A 23,638-nucleotide genomic window follows, 5' to 3' on the forward strand; every position below is an offset into this window, starting at 1 on the left:
TTGTTTATTTATGTTTTATTTCATTTTATCTTTTGATCGTTATTTTAATTAAGTAGTTCTACTGCAAGGATGGTTTTAGTTCCACTGCAATTCTATAAGGAACTCAGTACTTTAGATTATTTTGACCCTTATTTTCTTTAAGTACTTCTTTACTTGGGGATGGTTTTAGTTGAGGTCCAACAAAAGCACAGTTTATTTTTCTGCTCAGACACACCCGGTTCAACTCATGAGGAAGTTCATTACCCTGTATATCATTTCAGGAAACAGCAAGAGAAGATTTTAAATCTATATTAGGTACTGTCTCCCAGTTGTAAAAGAAATCTGCAAATGTATTGGGTAAAAGCAAGAACACACAGAAAATGTAGTAGTTATTTATTGTAAATATTGAACATTTACAAAGAAAAAGAACACCCACTGAATAAGCCTATACACATAGCTTACTTATGTAAGATTAGTTAATGTAAGGTATATGTTGCACAAATACTTAGGACATTGCATTCGTTACATTTAAGCCACATTTTAGGCTACTTTATCCTTTATGTAACTGAAAACGTTGTTGATCAGTGAGTTTCTGATCAATTGTCTGTGAATGCATGATTTATGCTTTTCTTTGTAGATAGTTAAAGATGGCAAATATTTTTGGGCAAAATGCTCTGTTTACATACTCATCCATGTCTGTCCAGCCATTAGGGCTTTAACTCATTTTTGTCCTCACTCTTTTCTTTGCTTTTCTTCTTTTAGCTGTTTTAACTGCTTTAAAACTCCAACCAGATTTGTGTCTAATTTTTTGTGAACTGAACTGAACAAATGTAAACTCCATATCAAATCTGAGATCAGGTTGCACCCCCATATGACGCTATGCTGTGACAAGCCATGTGACTAATTGTGTAACAAAATCCTTTAACTTGCACAACAGCAGACATGTGGAGAGAGCAATACTCTTAAATATGTTTCATTTACTTCCTGGTATTAGTCATAAGTTTCCATCATCAGCTCCTCATTTTTTCATTTTTATTGAATGGTGATCGTTCCATCCTCCCAGCTGTCTTGGTTCATTAGCAGATCTCCTTCCTGACTCATGTTGTTTAGCAAGTATTTAATTCCTGCCTTGACACCAGTCTTAAGGCCTGCCCCCAAGAGCATATCCAGCCACACCTGCAGTCCCTCCAGTAACAGCCATAAGGGCGTCAGTGCCCAGATCCACGGCGCTGAGGATGGCTCTCTCTTTTGCTGTGTTGGAGCAGTTAACGGACGCATAGTAAACAGCTGTGCCGAGGTTATAAAGTGTTGACACTCCTGGGATCCACTCCACTACATTGTACACACGCTCCTCTTTCTCATTTTTACAACTTTGCTGAGGAACTTCATGTCTGCGCCTGCGCACAGGCCCCTCTCTGCACCTCTGAATCCAGCTCTCTGATTGGTTAGGGGAAGCCAACGGCACTACCCGGCTGCCAGGCCTGAAAATGACACGGTACAGCTTGGTGTTGGAGTCGATTTCTTTGGTCACACCTGCACAGTTGATTCCTAGGCTTTCACAGACCTGCTTGGCTTCACGTAGGTGGAGATGCCCACCATGATCAACTGTTTTCCCCAATAACTGAGTGCCCTTTATCTTCACCCAGCCCTGGCATTTTTTATTTTGCCTAGGACTGGCTTTACCAGAAGGCCCATCCATATTCTCCCCTGCTTCTGCTAGCTGTTGGATGTTAAACATCACTGCCTGTAGGTGGTGCTGTGAGTAACCGTTCAGCCTAGGAGGACTGGAGGAGAAAGTGTGGAGAGAGGTTTTTCTGCTCTGCCTTATCAGAACCACAATATCCTCTAGGAGCTCTTGTGTATCTTTTGGTCCAAGTAGTATATAGAGGTTCTTGACTAGTGACTCGGCTTCTTGTGGACATCCCACAGACAACAAAACAGGCACCATCACCAGGCCCAGCAACTCCCGTGAAAAGCCTTCACCACTCCAGGGGCCAGCGGCCAGATCTGCACAGCTCACATTTCCATGGAAAGGGACCTGACCCTGTAGAGAAGCTGTGAGGGTGTAGATAAGTTTATGGGCAGAGTCAAACCTTCCTTCATCCTCTGCACTCACTTTATCTTCAGTTCTGGCCTTCCCTTGCTGTTTCCACTCTGTTTCCTGGTTTATGGCCATCTGTGGCAAAGGTGAAGAGAATGGAGACATGCTGGCAGTGGAGATGATTGGCCCAAGGCTGTTCTTGATGCTAGGAGGGGGCGGAGCTCTGGCATGAACCATGTCAGACAGCAGGAAGTAGATCAGAAGCAACCACTTGAGTTTGGAGCTCTGTGTCACCATGGTGATATGCACAAAATGGGCAGAACCAAACAAAAGGAAGAATTCTACGAGAAAAAAGAGGGATTGGTGAGGAGGCATTTGTGCATGATGTTGCTGTCATAACAAAACTATTCTGTGAAGGTTTTTATTATAACTTTATACAAGGAGAAAATAAGGTCCATAACTTTAATATACACTCACTGCCAAGGCCACTTTATTAGGTACACTTTGTGTCTGTGCTCATTGTGCAGTTCATCAGGTCTACTTTGCAGTGCTATAATAACAGATTATAGTCCATCTGCTTCTTTGTATAATTTGTTAGCCCCTTTTACCCTGTTCATCAATGGTCAGGACCCCTTACAGAACAACCTTTAAGCAGGTATTATTTGAGTGGTGGATCATTTTTAGCACTGCAGTAACTTTGACTTAGAAATGGCATGTTAGTGTCTGTTGTGCTGGTACGAGCTCGGTCCACCTTAGATGCAAAGTTAAAGACGATAGCTCATCTGTTACTGGATAGTTTGCGGTAGTCATTCACTAGTAAGCTTGGATGATGATCAGATTTAGACAAATTATTATCTTCTGCAAAATTTATTGCGATAAACATCATCTTGATCCAAATGATCAATTATGAAGTACACACTTCGAAAAGATGGTTCTTTAGTAAAGAAATGGTTCTATATAGAATCATTATCACTCAAAGCACTCTTTGCATCATTAAAGGGTTCTTTGCCTCGTGAATGGGTTCTTCAGATTGATGGAGAATGTGCTGTAGAGGGTTCTATTTACAACCTTTTTGAAAAGGGTTCTATATAGCACCAAAAAGGGTTCTTCTGCTGTTACAAGCTTGACATCATAACAAGAGAGAAAAGAACCCTTTTTGGTGCTTTATAGAACCCTTTTTAATAAGGCTGTAAATAGAACCATCTACAGCACATTCTCCATCAATCTAAAGAAGAACTATTTAGTTATGCAAATCACGGAAAGGGTTCTCATTTACTAGATTTTGTTTGTTTTATTTGCATATTCTTAAGCGTTCTTTGCCAGAAGGAAAATCTACGTTTTAATAATTTCAAGTAGCGTTCAGAGTATGTACATTAATTCGCTGAGAGTATTCTGTTTGTATAGCCTATAATTAAGTGCAACCTTTTCCATTGTATATATTTTTGAACTAGCCGTAGACTAGAATGATTGAACACAGGGAATGTTTAAATAAAAGTGACTGGGAAATGTGTGGCATGTGTAAAAGAACAAAAGAAAGAAAATTGGCATAGTTGCCCTTTTATTTGATAAAATCAATTATCAGCCCAAGGCCATCCTCCAGTCTTCCTGTCTGGCCACAGGATGCTATTGGCTGAATGTGTTTGGTTGGTGGACCAATCTCAGCTCGGCAGTGACACTGAGTTTGTTTTCACAATGTAAAGGGCAGCTGGACTTTTCAAATGCTGTAAAATCAATAATAAATAAATTAACAAATAAATTATGTTATTAGTCTTTTGATATGACAGTGAAGATGCGTGACTATTCCCCTCTGAAGAAGTTAAACATTATAGAAATATATACAGCTGGACTCTGCAGGGGCTATGTGCAAATAGAACCCATGTGTACGTGTGGGTGGGAGGCCACACACACACAAATTCATCAGACTGTGTGAACAGCTGTGATTTGTTGGGATACTCAATGGGGACTCCAATGGAAATGTTTAATAGTGATGCAACAAGCATAGTATGGAATGCAATTTGCAGCCCTTCAACCTTACAAATTCAGCCATACTGCACACAGAATCCCCTGTCTTTAATCATCTGTCTTTAACTGGTACAAACTGTCCACATTTTTGTTGATTATATCCGTGAACTAGATACAGAAATGTCCTTATGCCAGGGGCACAATGTCTGGCATGATGCCAGCATCAGTGTAGCTAGTCTCTCCCATTTCCACCTGTGCCATTTTACCTCGAAATGTTTCAGACGCCAAATTCCATTGAAGCGTTTCTACTGTTGACTTTTAGTGTGATAATTAATTTGTGTATGTGATTTCTTTCATAATCAGACCCAACAATTATTAAAAACAGTTTATTTTCTGCATAAAATGAATCAACAGTGTTTAAGTGTAAAAGTTTCCATCTGATGCAGTTGTGCTAGAACTTAAATGTTCATAGTTCATAGTTTTTCTTAGTTTATTTAATATTATTGTATACAATATAGATTTAATACTATAAACCAGACAAGAAACAATATTTTTAGATGTATTATCTCCAGATGTATTTCAAATAGTTTGGGGTACAGTTCTATTCATCATTCTGGATGCAACTAAAATTTCCTACTAATTATTTGAATTTATGGTGCTGCTGTCATGGTAGGATATTTTTATACATGTAAAAAATGTTTGTATATTATTTATAACTTGTATATTATTTTAAATTTTTTTATTATTTATTATTTAAAACAATTTTACACACGCCCTGTCAAATGACTTCTGTTGACTTTCTAAGTGAAAATAAACATACATCCTCTACAGAGAACACATTTAGATTTTTTTTTCTGTGTTAAATTCTGCACATTAACAAAATCAATAAAATTATAATCCTGCATGTGAACACTTTAAAATGTTGAATTTTCTGATTCTTCTAAGAATAAAAACAGTTTGTGTTCTTACCTTATTCCTCTCTGTCCGACAGTGTGTGACAGTCTCTCTTTCTCTCTCTCTCTCTCTCTCTCTCTCACTCTCTCTCCCTCTCTCTCTCTCTCTGGATTTGGCCTCGTTTCTCACTGGGGAATATTGGCTCACGTGGAGAGGGTCCATGTTTTCTAAAGGCGTATTGTTTGTTTATCCCCGTGTCCCCTCTCTTCCTCTCTTCTCCCTCACTCTTCTTCTCTTTTCCTCCTCTCTCTTGGACCATAGGGGATGGGTATCCTTTGTTTCTGACCCAGATATTTTACAGCACTCTTCCTACATGCCTGAGAGGGTTGTGTGTGTGCATGCACATGTATGCATGTGTACGGCATGTGTGTGCTTGAGAGAGAGATTTGTGTGTTATCAGTTAAATGTCAGTACAGAAAACTTAACTATTAGCTTTAAAGAGAAATTACACAGATTTCTCAACATTTCTGCAAAATTAAATCATTAAGATGTAAATAAACTCAGAGTGGTTTGATGTGAAATGCCCCAGACTAGAGAAACTTACAGTCAGAATTGTTAAGAGTGGTGATGAGAGGAAGTAGACGTTTGTAGCGTTTACTGCCTCTAAAAGTGGCCTCACAGAAACATATAACACAAAATATTTACCAGTATACTGTCTGATGCCTGAGACATTTTTTTGATCATGGTAGAGAGGTTCCCCCTTAATTTACCACTATTTCACCATTATCAACATAATATATAAAACTCAAAAGATGTGTAGGTTCACTTGTAGTTTTGGACAGTAAATAAAATGGCTATATTTGTGCTGAAGTCATTGTGACCACCACCACTGTAAAGAAATCTGAGTCAGTAAGTTTCTCTATGATGAAATACATCACGTCAAACCACTCTGAATGACTTTACATCTCAATGACTGAATTATGTAGAAATTTTGAAAAATCAGTAAAATTCCCCTTTAAATGAAGCTGCTCTCTGAATCCAAACTCTCACTCACTGTTTCTTACAGATATGCTCTTCAGATGCCGTTCACAGCGCCACAGAGACGAAATAAATGCAAAATAATCTCCCATTCCCAGAACACGTGCACAACTCAAGGTCACATCTGTGCACACAAGTGCCCACAAGCAAGGGTTTTTTTATGCTCTGTAGTTCGCTTTCTGTAACTACCCTCAGAATCACGGCATGCAAAATAATCTTTCACTTTGTGTAATCAAAGGCACCTATATACGTACACCAAAATGATTGATTTAGTTTGAGTTTTAACCTCAAACCTCAAACCTAGTTAAGATATCTAATATGCATGAGAAGAAATCCTACCTTCTGTTTTGCTTGTCGTTTGTTACAGCTGTACTGTTTTCAAATAATTTTAATAAGTAGTTTGTTTCTTCCCATTGACAGACGAGTTTGCTTTTTCTAAGCATTTTTAAAGGGGTTTTATTTTTAAACTCTTGCTAAATTTTTAAGCTATATATTTTTTCATTTATTTATTGATTTATTTTATTTATTATTATTTATTTAAGTGAAAATGGTCTGTTAGTATTTAGCATTTGGTTTTCTCTTGTGGATTTTTCTAACACCTGAGCAAAGGTCACTTGCTAGACATGGCCACCAATGTGAAGCATGTCCTCACGGTCAGCCGCTCAAACACTGCCAGGTCACAGGGAAAGGTCCAACTTAGAAACTGGAAATATTCCTGTTTTTAGTTGTTATTGACAGAGTGAGGAAACACATTTTAATTTTTGTCTTTTTATGTATTTGCAGACATATCCCAATGACTTTGTACTTAAAATATGACCAAGAAAGTGTGTTTTCATAAGCATAAAACAAAAAAACTTTTAGTCCAAACTGCACCTGGTGTGATCAGAAATCTTTTGGATCAATGTACTCTGATCAGGCGTGCTGGGGACAGCAGGGATGGCAGCCACCCAACCTCCCCTCTCTCCGGGTGCCCCATAGTTGAAAAAGCATTGCTAAAGTGCCCTCCAGACTGGCGAAAATGAGAGGAAGTGCCCTATTGGCTGCCATCCACATATGAAAAAAGTGATTGGTGTATTAAACAAATGCAATAAATGATGATGAGGTGCCCTGTAGTGCAAGAAAATTTAAGAATATGTCTTAATGAGTGTCCTTCTAGTGGAGAACACATGATGCAGTGCCCTATAAGATGCCCTTGCAATGGTCTAAACTTGACGTTCCCTATGGATCCCTTTCCCATGGAAAATGGTGCTATTTTGAAGTGCTTTCTATGCCGCTTCTACATGACAGTGTCCCAAAGTGTGCCTTAACAATAGAGAAAATTGGGATGCAGTGCTGTATAGGATACTCCTACAGATGAGAAAACATGATCAAGTACCCACTTGGGTCCTCCTCTAATGGAGAAGTGCCGCTACAGTGGAGAAAATGTGATGTGGTGCTGTATAGGTGCCCTCACAATGGGATAAACTTGACATTCCCTATAGGAGCCTTTCTGATCAAAAAACAGCATGAAGTACCCTCTTAGATGCCTTTACAAGTGAGAAGACATGATGAAGTGCCCTTGAGTTGGAATGCAAAAAATCACAGTGAAGAAAATGAGATGCAGAATCCTAAAGTCTCCCCTGTAGTGTGCACTTTAGGTATGATGACATTCTAGCGGTAGATACTCATTTCCGTTGTTAAAAATTTCCATCTGTTCTATCCATTAACTTTTCAGTTTTAGTCACACCCCCTCTAGAATGAAATAACTGTTAATAGTTCCCTCAGTGTTTTACTTTGTAAGTGTTTGTAAAATAAACACTTCAAATGTTTATAGTTCCCTGTGTGTTTTTATCATAGAGGTGTGGTTATAGTTTTGGATCATCATTGTTAAATTTGATCAAGGATAAAGACTATTTTCATACATGATCCATCATAGCTTTTTGCACACTGGTGGGGCCCATGTTATGCAGTAGGTGCCCTTTATGTTTGTTCCCCTGCCCTTCAAATAGCCATAGAGTCCACCACTGGCTGCATGTTTGATCCTGAGAACACCCACAGTAAAGTACAGAGGTGGGAGCATTTGGGAAGATGATATTGGGCTGATTTTCTGCAAACTCTGCGGTGGTATACGTTGTTGAAGAAGACGTGCGGGAGATTTCAGAGGACAATTTAGTCTCATCAGCCAAGAAACTGCATCTGGGGAGAAGATGGACGTTTCAACTAGACAACAGCCCCAAACATACAGCCAACCTAACTCAACTTGGCTTCTAAAATATGAATTATAAATAATGAAGGTTCTCTCATGCTTTAGCTGATTTTTTACTTGAATCCCATTGAAAATGTATTGAGGATTTTTTAGAGGGACCCTTGTAACCTTGGAGAATTCAGAACAGCTTGCCAAGAGTAATGGGCCAAGATCAGACCACAATGGTGCAAAAAGCTAAATACTTCTTACTCTATATGTCTCAAAGCTGTAATTGCCAACCGTGACTTTGCAATAAAATAGGAATGTTATTCATAGTGGTTTCCGAATACTTTTTCCCCATCAATTTTTTTCAACATTTCTTTGTTTATGCTTAAGAATACATACTATGTTGAAATACAAAATCAAAAGACATATGTGTGAAGTGGATGTATCATCGCTGTCCAAAGGAAAACAAGTATCTCTAAAATGGCAACTTTACAGGAGAGGATGAAAACATTCTTTACTTGTTATGTAACTTAATGTAAAGAGGTTTTATAACTAAATAAAATCTAAGATTTGATTACTTTCACACAAAATAAAGGGCAGCTGGTGTGCTTAAACGATGTAGAAAATTTAAAATTGAATGTCATTTCAAAATAAATTTGAAAAAAATTGAGAGACTTGGTGATTTTCAGATATGCACTGGACGTATATTAAATAACCTTTTTTTGTTATTTAACATACTTAAAATGCATATCTGAATACTTGTTTCTGTTCACTGTGTAAACTCAAGGGACATTTTATTAGAAACATCTACTTTGTGTTCAGTCTATTGCCATGCCATGTTGGTGTTATTCATTTTCTGGTCAATCAGTGGTCACTTTCTGATCACTGAGCACTCTTACTTGGATTTTTTTTACTGGCAGACCATATATTATGACAAAGTTTATAGACACATACTCACTCAAAATTTTATTTGAGGGGTTTTAATAGGGAGTTTGTCCTCCTTTGTTGCACTAACAGCCTCTACTCTTCTGGAAAAGATTTACACTAGATGTTGGAATATTGCTGTGAGGATTTGATTGCATTTGGCCACAGGAGCATTAGTGAGGTCAGGTACTGATGTTGGATGATTAGTTCTGGATCACAAACTGCACTCCAGCTCATCCCAGTGGTATGGGATGGAGCTCCATCGGTCCAGAGAACACAGTTCCACTGCTCCACAGCTGAAGGTTGGTGGGGCTTTATACTACTCCAGTCGAAGCTTGACAGTTGGGCATGGAGAACTTAGGCTCATGTGTGACTGCTCCAAAGCATCCTGTCCTATGTGGGTGAAATTGAAAACCTTTGTCAGCAATGGATTATTTAAAGTAGCTGAATTCACTAATTTCAAAAAAACACACCTGGACATATTTGGGCATATATTGTTGAAGTGACATTGATGTCTGTAAGAGCCCCAGTCAATTCTGTGCTTGATGCACTCATACCAGCACTACACACACTACCATGTCTATGTCACTGCAATTAACATCTGATTAACAATTGTTGTCTGCTCAGAAACTGACCAGTTATAAAACTAATAGAGGGCAGCTGATGAAATACCCAAGAACAGTGTGTATTCGTACATCTGTACAGTAGACATATAAGGTAGGTGTAGCTCATAGAAGTAGTAAGAAGTACAAGATACACCATATGTCCAAAAGTATCCAGAGACCATGTTGAGTGTAATGTTTAGCAAGTAAGGGTAGCCATTAGAGGGCGATCTGGAACTGTAAATGGGCGATAAGAATTTCACCATGAATTTTTTTCCCTATAAGAGAAAACTAGTCAAAGGATATTGAAATGTCAAGTGTCACACAATCTCTGTGATTGTAAATAAATCACTTGTAGTTAGATATTTTCAACTAATTCAGTTAACGTTAATCATTATTACCACATAGGACAAATCTATTCCTCTAGTGTTTGCATGATAGCGTAGAACAAACCCCAAAGGCAGACATGTCAAATAGAAAGAATAATAAGTCTCAGTGGTTGGAGATGAGGACGTTCAGGACAATGCAGTGTAAACCTAGATTGATCTCTTAGAATCTTGTGTTCCTTCAGGAACACAAACAGAGGTGCCTATAAATGAAGAGTTTTGATCCAAAGCACATTATAGACCACTTTCAATCTTTTTTTTCTATGGGATGCATTGTTGGGATCAGGCTTTACACATACAAGAAATATCAGTGTTGTGTTATTATGAACACCACCTTTATTAGAGAAATAAAAATGTGCTTTCTATTAGATGTCAGGTGTCATTTAAAAAAAAAACTTGTTATTTTCAAACTTGTTACAGACAGCATTTTGAAATGAAATTCAAATATAGTAAAACTACATTGTAAACACACTAAATTAACCAGCATTAGTCAGCTGACATTGTTAGCTATTATTATTATTATTATTATTATTATTATAAACACATTTAGAAATTTACAGTGAAATTGGCATATGAATATCAGCACTGTGGAACCTCTGATCATACAGTCAGTGATGCATGGTGAGACTGCCCTTTATAATCAAATCTTTCGGTGACATGACCTCCAGCGCATTGAACAAAACACAATCCATTACTTGTGACCATTATGTCCAAACACATACATCTCTCTTAGTCCTTTATCACTCAGTCGTGACCTTAAAAACAGTAAATGCTAACATAATGAGAGCACAAGAGGAACTTTCTTCTAAACACGCTACTTTTATTCTTTGTAAAGACAAAACAGCTCTGATTGCTATGAGAAGGTTCCAAAAACAGGGTTGGTGGGGTTGGGTTAAGGGTGCTAAGAGAAACACTGCAAAGTGTGATAAACTCATTCACACACACACAGGCCCAAAACACAGTGGCACTCAGGCTGGCGCATATGTGAGAACACACACACACACACAGAGCAATCCATTACAGTGAAAAACACCCAAGAGAAAAGGACAGATCACAGCTGATAATGAGTACCTGGTGGTGTGTGTGAATGTGTGTTGGTCATTTCAGTAACTGTGTACTCTCCTATGAGGGCACCACTCTAAAGCTACACTTCCTCCAATCATAACATTGTTTTGTAAATTAGTTTCATCCCCTTGACATCAAATAGAAGAAGCCCGGAGTCAGATGTAAAACCTCAGGGCCCAATGATTTCTGTGGACTGAAAAAATACATGTCTGTAATTTTTAGATAATTTTATCACATTTTGATTTCCAATGAATGGAAGTAATTTTGTGAGGAAATATCGCTGTAGGTCATCTGGAAGTCATAGATAAATCACTGACTGTGAACTCAATTGGTAGCCTAACCAAAGTGTTTCAGTCAGATGTTAGAAATGGAAAAAGACCACCAGTTCTATGCCAGGGCTCTTCACTGTAGGACTCACTGTAAAACCGTTGCAGGAAAAAATATATGTTAATATTCCTCATTCAAGCTTTAAATAAGACATGGAATGTCTTTTACAAGCTCCAAATATCCAAGTTTAATCTAGAATTGCCAAAAAATGTTCATGTGAATTGCTGTAAGCCTAGTGCTAACGTAGTACTAGAATCCCTTGAGGGTGTTGGAGGATAGTAGCATTATTGTGGAGGTGGAATTTTTCTCGAGTTTTGACATTTATGGTCTGAACTGAACTGGTTAGTGATAACAAAATCATGTTGTAATTTGATTGGATAATTGTTACTGCCTCATAGCTCTTTGAGATTGTCGAAAGTGCAGGTTCTAAATTGTCAATCAGTACATTTGTGTTCATAAGCAGAAAATGAGATATTTGAATTTAATTCAGAAATAAATAGATGGTTTACTTTTTTGCCACAATTTTGTCATTGAGTAGAAGATGTTAATAAAGATTGTAAAACTAAAGGTAAATGTAATTAATTGTGTATTAAATACATCTCTGCTGTTAGAACCAAACCTCACATCTCTGAAATGATAACTTTACAGTAGAATCAGAAAACCTGCTTTACTTTTAATGTAAGTCAATGGAACCAGACTTTTTTCCCAAGTCATTTTGGGCTGTTTCTTTTGGTCCATTTATCGTGAAATTTGCTTATATAAATATAAAGGACAACAGGCATTTTCAAATTATGTCAAAAACTGAAAAACGTCAAAAATGGATGTTCAATATCCAAATATCAATCTGTTGAATACATAAGTAATCACAGTAACAAAAGTAATACTTCTCAACTTCTAAGGACTAACTACTTCACCAGAGCTTGGGCTGAAGCAAGACTTTTTTATATTCCAGAAAAATCTATTTGTTCTGGAAAGAACTGATCAATTCCTCAATAACATCCAGACCAAACTATGTCATACAGATTACTCACAAACATGTACTGACATTGGTGACTCATGACACGTACACACTTATTGCTGACAGGTTGTTGATAAAATGCTTTCCTTTATCTGCTGCCTCGGGTGTAGCGCATCCTCACCTCAGACCCTTTCTGTCAGTGAATGAGCACAGACCAGCATCAATCATAAATCAATCAATGTGTCATGTTATACTTGGGGGGCTGGATTTCCCTCAGGTTGCACTTTTATGAATGTGTTCAATTACTGGTCAGGAAGGACAGAGTGACCAGGTGTGAAATATTCAAGGGACTTGCTAATATAAGCCAGGCTACACACAGACGTGACAAATTAAAGAAAAAACAACATGACAACATGTCTTAGTGAAGTGTTGGTCAGCACCAGCTGCAAGAGCAGCAATTCTACAAGAAACAGTTCTGTATCACACAAGAGCTTTTCTAAAAGAACTTAATTTGATGATTCTTGTTAATCAGTACAGTATAAATGTGTATGCTCAAATCCTGTTTACAGTACCTGGTCATACAGAAAATGCTCAGATCCCATTAGATATCTTATACAGTACCCCCTCATATAGAAAATGCCCAAACCCTATTAGATATCTTATACAGTACCTGCTCATATAGAAAATGCTCAAACCCTATTAGATATCTTATACAGTACCTGCTCATATAGAAAATGCCCAAACCCTATTAGATATCTTATACAGTACCTGCTCATATAGGAAAGGCTTAAATACTTTTTTAAATCGTATACTCTAGCTGCTCATAGAAAATGCTCAAATCCTGTTAGAAATCTTATATACTTCCATAATCCAAAGCTAAGTTTGTGTTAGTGTGAGGACAGAAGGCGGTGGTTAGGGTTGGAAATGTGAGTAGATTGTTATGCACAGGCTCTATTAGCGAAGTGTTAGTTCTGTCACTGGATGACTTTTAGCAGAGGTGGCAGATTGAGTTCACAAAGAGAGAGAGAAACAGAGAGGGAAAGAGAGAACGTCTGCGTCTCTGGGTATTTGTGAGAGTGTGAGAGTGATAGATGGTACTGTATGTACCATCACCACTGAAAGAAGTCATCTATCTTATGAATGTGGGAGTATTTCCATCCTGTCTTTATGCCTCATGTCCGTTAACACACACACACACACACACACACACACACACACACATACAAAGCAAACTCTCTCACAAACTCAGGAACAACGTCCTAGAGAATTACACAGTGTGTCTCAGCAGTGCTGACATGGTAATTACGCAGCTGTGTCAAGAGCTGTTTTTCTGGCAGTATTGTTATTTATTTATAATACCTGTTAAATATCAATAACACCAACAAACTATTCTAATGATCTGTAAGCTTTATTTGCCATAACAGTATATGGAATATATAACATAAAGTCTTTCCTATTCCATAAGCAGCTTCCTCCTGAAAATGAAATACTTCAGTCAGGACACGGTGTGCACAGAGTGTGGATGTGTGAGGTTACATTAAATTACACAGATTTTTCCTCACTGCTGGAAAGCAGCACTTCCAGAGACACCTGCACCAATTAAAGAACACGCCTAATCAAGGACTAATATGCTTAGAGTCTCCAAGCACAATACCATTTATTAATCTTGCAGACATCAGTGCTCATTATCTGTTGGGAAAAGAAGCCAAATTCAGTCAAGCTGCATGTAACACCACGATAAGTGAGAGACCAAGATAATATGAGGTTTCCAACAAGGGAAAGGGGCCATTAACATCACATCTTTGTGTTACTAAATGACACTGTATTTTTGGATGCCATATTTCCTCCTACTTTTAATCTTCCTTCTTCATTGTGTGGATTACAGGTTTCAGTGAATGGCCTTTAGAGCACATGGAAAAATACAACTAATACACTGTATAAAGACTGTACAGAAGCAACAAGTTAGGTCTGTATAGCTATTGGAAATATACCACTACCATTCCCTTTTTTCAGTTTATAGGGCCCTTATCCAACATTTTTCTTGTATTCACAATGTTCATTTGTCCAAATTCATTTTTACATGACCATGTTCCAACCTCTTCCCTTAGAATTAAACAGGCTGTTTTTGTTAACTGTGCCATTAAGATGGATTTGGTTATATGCAAATGTTTGGGCACCCCATGCAAAATACAGATTTGATTGATGTTTTAAGTGAAAGGAATTAAACACATTCTCTGCATCAAACTATTTTTAAAATAACAATAGTAATGTTTCTGCTCATGTTAATGCCCATGTTAAAGTTACCTTGTATTTGATTAACTAAAAAACAGAAAAAATAAAATAGTAATGGTGGCATGTGCAAAAGTTTGGACTCTTTAAGTTGTAAGGTTTCAAAACGTCTTTAACTCATTAGGCCTTTAGTGACCCATTAAGACTGGTTAGGCAAGTCAGGAATTCTAATTAGGAATTATCAGTCAGAGCTTATTCCAGAGTGTAATACATCATCTGACTCTTCTAATCGTGTTCTAACACTCAACAACCAGAATTGAGGATCTGATGATGAAGCTAATTGATTCAAAGCAGGGGAAGGCTGTAAAAAAGATATTAAAGCATTTCCAGTTCACAGTTTCCACTGTCTGTAATGTCATCAAGAAAAGGCAGTTATGGGAAACTGTGGAGGTCAAGGCAAGATCTGGAAAACACTCTTAGATAGAACTGCCCGTATGCTATCCAGAAAGGCGAAAGATAACACCATATGACAGAAAAAGATTGATTGATTGGTCGTGACACCGTTCTGCTGTGTTGCTTGCTGGTACAAACATGATCTTCATGGAAGAGTCATCACAAGGAAACCTTACATGCAACTTCTTCACAAAAGTCAACGTATAAAGTATGCAGAACAACATATACATAAGCCAGAGGCATTTTGGAAACGAGTGCTGTGGACTGCTGGAGTAAAAACAGCCCCAATCACCATAGGTATGTTTGGATGAAAAAGGAGCATCTGATGAAAAGAACACCTTGCCAACTGTTAAGTATATGGGGTTGGTTGTCCTGTATGGACATTCAAAAAGACAGCCCAATCTAAAACACTTCTTTAAAACTTCTTGTGAACTTTTTGTGCAGCTGAACTACTGAAGGCTGAATAGGGGGATGTTTGTAAATGGATTTTGTGACATCACAAAAACAAAGAATTCAAAATGGGCTGTTTTGCAGCTTAGAATTTTTTTATGTATTTATATATATTTCAACAAAGTGAGAAAAGGTTTTTATATAAACACTTCAAAAGTCTCTGTTTCTGTTATGTGGCGTACTGTCAGTAAAGTGGTGCATGAAGCTTAACGGACAATGTCACTGAGTCATAGAACACACACACACACACACACACACACACACACAGCATCCCACGACTGACAGATAAGTGTTGTTTTCCTCACTTACACAAAGTATTTTTTTTTACTCTCTCTCTCTCTCTCTTAATCTCTCTCTCTCTCTCTCTCTCTCTCTCTCTTACGTATTTCCACTGACTATATTAATGTAGCCAAATACTGGTAACTTATCTGGTAAGTTCCCAATATTTGGCTGCAGTAACATAGTTGGTAAGTCTAACCCCAGTGTTAATCTTGGGGGCATTTCTGTCATCTTTGGGCAGAGAATTAAAGACAACGGTGCGTCATTCCACTTTGCCCAAAGCGACATTTTTCCCACCTGTATCCAGGCAAACCCCGCCCTCCTGTGGAAAGTTTTGCTGGCAGTGAACAGAGTGCTTACTGTTCAGCTTATATCGACGTAAAACTAATGAATTCCTCTTTCTATTAGACCTGTAATCGGTCCTTAGTCGATATTCCCACATTTCGCTGGCCGTATGAACTCCTCGCGAATCTTATCGCAGTGGGCGGGGCTTGTCTAGGTACGAGTAGAAAAGAAAATCACTTGCTCCGCCCAAAGTGACGCAAGCAGATTCCACAAATAAGTGGAGCGCGCGCTTTAACTCAGCTGCACCAACAGTGAGAAATACTCATGTGTAACAGTAGCCTGGGTGTCCGCCCACTTTAGCAGAATTATTAAGGGAAAATAACCAAATGTTTGATCAGCTGTGTGACCTGTTGCTGTCCACTGGTCGCTTCTGTCCACAGGTTTAAGCCTCAGTCTGATCTGTTAACTTTTGCATATTTTCAGATCATCCAGAAGAGGGTTTTCTCGGCGGTGAGCTCATTTGTCTTGTAGTTCAGTTTTAAATGAAAAAGTGAACAGCTGTTTTCTGATCACTCGTTTGTGAGACGCACCGAGGAGGGACGCACGTGGAGCTGAGGAGAGCGCGAGGATGGCTGCAGGCTGGTGTCTCGCGGTGCCGTGGCTGCTGCTGCTCGTGCTGTCTCGTCCTGGGAGCTCGAGATCTGCGCTGGGCTACTTCTCCCTGCAGGTAGGCGACCATTGGCGAAGTAGACTACATTAGGGACAGGCTTTGCCAGACTAAAGTTAGGCGTAAATCAAGACTAAAAGAAAAATATGGACAAATTTACAGACACGCTGAACCTGAAAAAGCAACAACAAACAAATAAAAACAACGTCCTTTAAAGTGCTTAGAATGTCCACTTACTACCTTGTTATGTAATTCTACTTAATATCTCGTTATTTCGACTATGTATTTAGATTTAATGTGTCAGTTCAATTTAGTAAAATGTTCCTTCTTGGCTGTTTAGTAAAAAGTACTTACTTCAGTCGAAATGTAGATTCAATAGGCTTATTTAGTCTAATCTTATTTGACTAATGCCACATTTTGTAACTTTTACTTAGTAAAACACTAAGTAAAACAATACCATTCGGTCCATATGAGACCTAAAAGGCATAAATATGCAATAAACAATATACATAAATGTGCAGAACTCACTGCTACTTTTCAGTTAAAATATATACTATATGGCAAAATGTGTCCAGACAGCCCTCCTTATTAGTGAAGTCAGCTGTTTTAAAATGTACCCAGAGCATATAGCAGTGGAACTGCGTTCTTTGGAATGATGGAGCTCTTTAGGACATGTAGGGTCAGTTTCCTGGACAGGGATTAAGTCTAGGTCTGGACTATATAGCATTTCCCTGGGAATGCTTACACAGCTGGACATAAGACCGTTGTTGTATCTTTGAAGGTAAAAACTTGTACTGAATAATACCAAATATAGAAGAACCTATCTATCTATCTATCTATCTATCTATCTATCTATCTATCTATCCATCCATCCATCCATCCATCCATCTATTCTTCTGCTGAGTGTATCCTTCATTCCTGTCTGGGAAACTGACCCACATCATATGAGTGCAAATTTCCTGGACTCATTTATGTGCATCATCTTATAACCTGCAATTTGCCCTCAGCTCTATTAAAAATCAGCACCTTTATTAAGTAGGTGTTGATTCAGAGTTTATTTTATACACTGTTAACAGAAATTTGTCCATATTTAGATTTAATCCATATCTGGAGAAGCAGCTGTAAATCTCATAGTGTAACATTGTATCAGTGCAGACAGTATTATCTCCGTCTGTGTCAGTTTGGGTGATCTTCAGGAAGAGATGCTAGAAAACGATGAGAATCACCTTAATTTTTTTTCCCCCAAATGGAGGGTTATTAGTGAGGTGAGCATCCCAGCTTGGAAACAATCCCACTATGAATGTACAAAAGCAGGTCAAATAAAATTCAATGTGATAAATGTCAAAGCATTTGCTTTGGTTATGTTGGTGTCAGGTGCAGGGAAGGTGATGGAAGAGCAGGAGACAGTGTGTGCAAGTGATCTTACGTAGTCTCCAGCTGCAGCATTCATTAGTATCAGCTTAATGTGTGAAGTGAGATAACGTCTTTGTGTTATAATGTAGCATTTGTTTTGTTTATCAACAAACCAAATACACATCTGTTATTTTACTGATTTAGTTCAGTGGACAGGGACTGAACAATAATGTCTAAAATATAGCCTAAGCAAGGATAAAAAAGAAAAAAATATACATTCTGTTCATAATATGCATTGAATTCATCTTAATGAGTCACAGTGGTGCACACACACACACACACACACACACACACACAATGGGTTATACAGAAGTGCATATAATCTCTGGCTTTTGTGATGCACCACAAAAACAGGTCTGCACTAGTCATGATATATCAGCATTTTACCGCAGTATATTCAGCAGCATGCTTGATTGGATCAATTTATCGATTAGTGTGGTGGATTTATTCTAACTTTTGTCCCTTCAGGCACCACTGACTGAAAACCTGATAACCCTAATGATCTAAACGTGACTGATGTTTTCATTTAATTATGTAAGGCAGAGAATCAGAAATCATACTTCTAAGTTCTTTCTTTACATGAATACTGAGACAAAGAAAAGTCTAAAATGATGAAGGTGCAGTTGAAATTTCCAGGAGACCATTTTCCGTTGTTCTTGTTCAGCACAATTAATCAGACCAGCTTTTCTCATAATTATGCCAAAAGCATTACCTTCATGATATCTTTGAAGATAATATTGTATTAGTCACACATCAGGCCTGGCTTTCCATTCTTCATTAAAAAAAAATCGCAAACACATTTTGCAGCGTCAGAAAGAAGCCTGAAAAATGGTCAAGTTACTGTCTTTTTAAAGAAACATCTTGAGTAGACGTCAAAGATAACTCAGTTTTAGCTGTTAAAAAAAGGTTAAACGTGAAAGTAAAATTGAACTAATTTAAACAAAAATTCATTTATGTTACATTATTTACATTATTAATTACTGGTGGTTTTGACTGTTGTCTTCATTTAAAGCTGTACTTTGTAAATTGTTTTTGTTAAAGTTGAAAGAAGTAGCATTACTGATTCAGGAGAGAAAAAGAACGCATGCTAAAATATGGTCTCCGTGCGGGGCTGCGAGTCATCCTGAAGTAATGCCTGAAATGCCTGAAAAGTAAAGCCTGAAGTAATAATTTAAACATCAGAGGTGTTGGGCGGATGTCGTGGGGCTTTTCTGACCACGTCATACGTATTTACGTATTAACGTCGCGCATGCGGGCTCAGAACGCAGGTCTGGTTTGATGTTTAGCTCTCAAGTGCAAAATCAACATTACACTGAAAAAGATATGATGGCAACAGTAGAACAGTCACTTGCATTCTTTTGAATTATCTTGTGTCCTTCTCCATGTTTTGGCTGAGTTCTCTTTGAATACTCTTATTGTGCTTGCAGTCAGCAGGTTCATTTGCTCAGGGAGAGGCTGAAGCATAGCTGATACTTTCAAATGTTCTTCTGCATGTTGCATGCAATTACACATTTCCACCAAATCCCCCAAACTTGCATAGTGTATCTGTAAAATAACAGTTTGAGTAGACATTAAACATTTTTTAATCAATTAATTAAAAAAAATATTAAAGGTAGTTATGTTCATATTTCTTTATCATTTATATTTAATAATCATTTGGATGATCATGAAGATAGGAACTGATTAGGATCCACACAATGAGACGTAACTAACTGGACTGTAACTTGAAGAAGAACCACAAGTAAAAGTAGTTATATTTATATTTCTTTATCATATATATTTAATAATCACTTGGATCAGCATGCATAACTGCAAACTGCAAAGCTGTTAAAGGGTGTGATGATGATGATGAAGAAGAAGAAGAATATGATGGTAATGATGATGATGATGATGATGATAGGAACTGATTAGGATCCACACAATGAGATGTAACTAACTGGACTGTAATTTGAAGAAGAACTGCAAGTAAAAGCATTACCATTTAAAAACACTCAAGTAAAGGCTACAATTTAAGATCTTGGGGAAAACATTTAAAATACATAAGTAACATTTACAGTACATAAATCATAAATACTTTTAGGATTCTCTACAATTGACTTTTTACTGTTCATCACTCATGACCTGTGTTATGCATACTTACAGCAAATGAGTCCCGCAAAAGCAGCACTCTGTGCCATTAGATTAGTAATGTCTGTTCACCAATAAAGTTCTGTACAATAAATTCAGCTTTGCTATGTAATCAGTAACACAGTGGTTTTAACTGATATTGAACTAAAACTGAAATATCAGTCTTTCACTGTATTCCTTGGGTAATTTTCAGGGATCCTTTTGTTTTAGCACATTACGAACCTCAGCTTAGATTTGTAATACCTCTCTGTGTCCGTTGTGCACAGGACAGTGCTGGCTCCCTGTCTGGGCGTGTGGAGAGACAATATGATGACGTAGACTATGACAGCTTCATTGGCCTAATGGGCAGAAGGAGCACAGGTGAGAGAGGCTTGGAAATTGCTTTGATAAATATAGAAACTTGCAATTTCTGGACCACATAGTTTAGCACATTAATGACCATTACGTATCATCTCAGCTGTGGTAATGATATTCTACTCAGACTGATTTGCTGGTGTCTGATTGATTGTCTTTATTTTACAGGTGCAGATGCTGTGCCACAGCTCAGAAGTAGGTGGTTGTTCTCTCATCATATCTGAAAAGTCTTAATCCAGTTAACAGATGTTTGAAAGAGTGCAAGAATAATGCTTAAAACATCTGCTGTAGGGGACATGGATGACATCTTTGTTGGACTGTTGGGTCGGAGAAGCTCAGACTCAGGTGAATTGAATAAGAGTGTGTGTACGTGTGTAAGTGAGAGCAGGACAGACTGATGGGGCAGGATTAACAAAAATCTGTTCACTGGAAAAAGCATTACTGCGGATGAAATGCTGCCAATGAATGGATCAACTGAAGCTCAGTGCGGTTGAGTGGAAATACTGACACCTAGTGGTCTGGTTAACTGCGACCATTTGGAGCCATTAACCTTTTTGTTTTTGTTTTTTGTTGTGTAATTGCTTACTGTGGTTGTGTGTTAATACAGGTACCCCTCCATGGAGAGGAGACAGAAGAGGCAGCTTCATCATGAAAAACAGAAAGCTCAGGTGATTGTTGATTAAGAGTTTTTGAGAATCCACAAAGAAGAACCAAGAAATATCATACTTGGTCTTTTGCATGGGAGTACGGTCCTGGAATTACCCTTTATAATCCAAGACAGTAATAGTTACATTTACCCTGATTTAAATAATTTAAATTTAAATGATTTAAAATTATTAATAGCAGTAGTAGAAGTAGTAGCTGTAGTACTAGTCACAGTGGTAGTACACTCTCAGAAATAAAGGTATGAAACTGTCACTGGGGCAGTAGCCCTCTTGTCACTGGGGTGGTAGCCTCAAGGGTACATCTCAGTACCTTTAGTCAGGGAACTTAATTGTACTGTAATCCATTGAAATTATATTTTCTAAATTGTATTGACTCATCATCTTGTCCCGGACTTTTGGATTGGACTTGAACTAGACTTTAAAAGCACTGTTATACCTTTGAGGGTACATTTACATTGTTTGTACCTTGATGAATGAAAAATGTACTTGCACAGTACCTTTATCTCTAACAATGTAGTACTGGTATTAGTAGAAGCAGTAATAGTAGTAATCACCGTAATGGTAGCAGTAGCAATTGTAGTAGTTTTAGTAATAGCAGTAGCAGTAATAGTATTGGTATTAGTAGTTATAGTAGTAGTAATAGTATTGGTATTAGTAGTCATAGTAGTAATAGTAATAGTAGCAGTAGCAATAGTAGTAGTTATAGTAGTAGTAGTCAGTAATAGTAGTTGTAGTCACAGGACCAGTAATAGTAGCAGTCATAGTAATAGTAGCAGTAATCATGGCAGCAACAGTTGTAGTCACAGTGATAGTAATAGTAGGACCAGTAATAGTAGCAGTCATAGTAATAGTAGCAGTAGTCATAGTAGTAACAGTAACAGAAATCAATAATAGTGGTAATCAGTAATAGTAACAGTAGTCATAGTAGTAACAGTAATAGAAGTCAGTAATAGCGGTAGTCAGTAATGGTCACAGTAGTCATAGGAGTAACAGTAACAGAAGTCAATAATAGTGGTAGTCAGTAGTGGTAACAGTAGTCATAGGAGTAACAGTAACAGAAGTCAGTAATAGCGGTAGTCAGTAATGGTAACAGTAGTCATAGGAGTAACAGTAACAGAAGTCAATAATAGTGGTAGTCAGTAATGGTAACAGTAGTCATAGGAGTAACAGTAATAGAAGTCAGTAATAGCGGTAGTCAGTAATGGTAACAGTAGTCATAGGAGTAACAGTAACAGAAGTCAGTAATAGCGGTAGTCAGTAATGGTAACAGTAGTCATAGGAGTAACAGTAACAGAAGTCAGTAATAGTGGTAGTCAGTAGTGGTAACAGTAGTCATAGGAGTAACAGTAACAGAAGTCAGTAATAGTGGTAGTCATTAATGGTAGCAGTCATAGTAATAGTAGCAATCATAGTAGTAACAGTAAAAATAGTAATCAGTAACAGTAGTAATAGCAATACAAATTCCAGGAACATTTGCTTTAGATTTAGTCCTAGTATTTACCCTGTGTCAAATTGTTACGATATTTCAACTTCATCAGTATTATTAATCATAGAGCTTTGTAGCTGCAGAACTCATGTTTGGGCAGATCCTATACTTGTACGTTGTTTTTACTTACGTTTGTCCTTCATGCAGATTTCGACGTGCTGTGTGAAGCCATTACTCATCACTTGAAATACATCTGCGTGACAAGGAAAACCTGACATGAGAGCTACATATGTTAACCTGTTTGATATATTTATTATTTGTGGCATGTTATTGTGTATATTTAACTAAATGTAGAGAAATTCCTGATAGGTTTTCTGGTGTGCAATGGACCATTCAGCAGTTTCAGATAAGACGTTTTTTTTTGTTTATTCCTGAAATGGATTTCTGTATCTGTATGGTGGTAAAAAGTCCTCAACCTACACTGTCTAAATAATGAATGTATTCCATTTTAACTACACTATCTACTGTAGTGATTTTCAAGTTTAAGGCAAGATGGTTTCCATGATCACATATACAAGATCCAGGGTCATCTGGCCCAACTTGAATACCAACCTGCTATAAGCTATTATCAAAATTCTTCATGAAAGCAAACCATTTGAAAGGAATACTTCAAATTAATGCTTCATTTTTCAAATTAATCTCTGTCTGCTGTATCTGCAGCCTATGGTCAACTACCACAGAAAATAACAGAAAAACACTTCAAATGCACTTACTGTAGAAGCCAGTGAACAAGTGCTAAATCATCAGCCCATTGCCTTTTATTTTAAATGCTTAAATGACTGACTTTTCCGTTCTTTTACTACATACAGGGAAACGCTTTAAAATCACTGTCCATGGTAATCAACTGTGTGCTACAGATAAAGCAGATAGAGATTATGCTAAAT

At 37.6% G+C, this 23,638-nt stretch overlaps 2 protein-coding genes across 2 annotated transcripts; one reads left to right on the forward strand and one right to left on the reverse strand.

Annotated features, from left to right (window-relative positions):
- Positions 1–357: 357 nt before the first annotated feature.
- On the reverse strand, positions 358–5,083 carry apof (apolipoprotein F). Its single transcript, XM_036570786.1, is given in 3 exon segments — positions 358–1,137; positions 1,139–2,361; positions 4,952–5,083. Coding segments are annotated over 2 exon segments (1,305 nt in total). The 5' UTR covers positions 2,318–2,361; positions 4,952–5,083; the 3' UTR covers positions 358–1,011.
- An 11,280-nt stretch (positions 5,084–16,363) lies between these two features.
- Positions 16,364–23,565, forward strand: tac3b (tachykinin precursor 3b). Its single transcript, XM_036570790.1, has 6 exons — positions 16,364–16,769; positions 20,516–20,609; positions 20,772–20,798; positions 20,895–20,948; positions 21,211–21,271; positions 22,902–23,565. The coding sequence occupies exons 1-6, from the start codon at positions 16,671–16,673 to the stop codon at positions 22,918–22,920; spliced, it is 354 nt and encodes a 117-aa protein (XP_036426683.1). The 5' UTR covers positions 16,364–16,670; the 3' UTR covers positions 22,921–23,565.
- Positions 23,566–23,638: the final 73 nt, after the last annotated feature.

Source organism: Colossoma macropomum, unplaced genomic scaffold, assembly GCF_904425465.1.
Source record: "Colossoma macropomum unplaced genomic scaffold, Colossoma_macropomum, whole genome shotgun sequence".
Taxonomy (NCBI): Eukaryota; Metazoa; Chordata; class Actinopteri; order Characiformes; family Serrasalmidae; genus Colossoma; species Colossoma macropomum.

Excerpts from the sequence above, each read along its gene's own strand:
- tac3b (XM_036570790.1), top strand. The coding sequence starts at position 16,671 with ATGGCTGCAGGCTGGTGTCTCGCGGTGCCGTGGCTGCTGCTGCTCGTG. Across the intron at positions 16,770-20,515 it reads TGGGCTACTTCTCCCTGCAG|GACAGTGCTGGCTCCCTGTC; the intron begins GTAGGCGACCAT and ends CGTTGTGCACAG. Across the intron at positions 20,949-21,210 it reads TCGGAGAAGCTCAGACTCAG|GTACCCCTCCATGGAGAGGA; the intron begins GTGAATTGAATA and ends GTGTTAATACAG.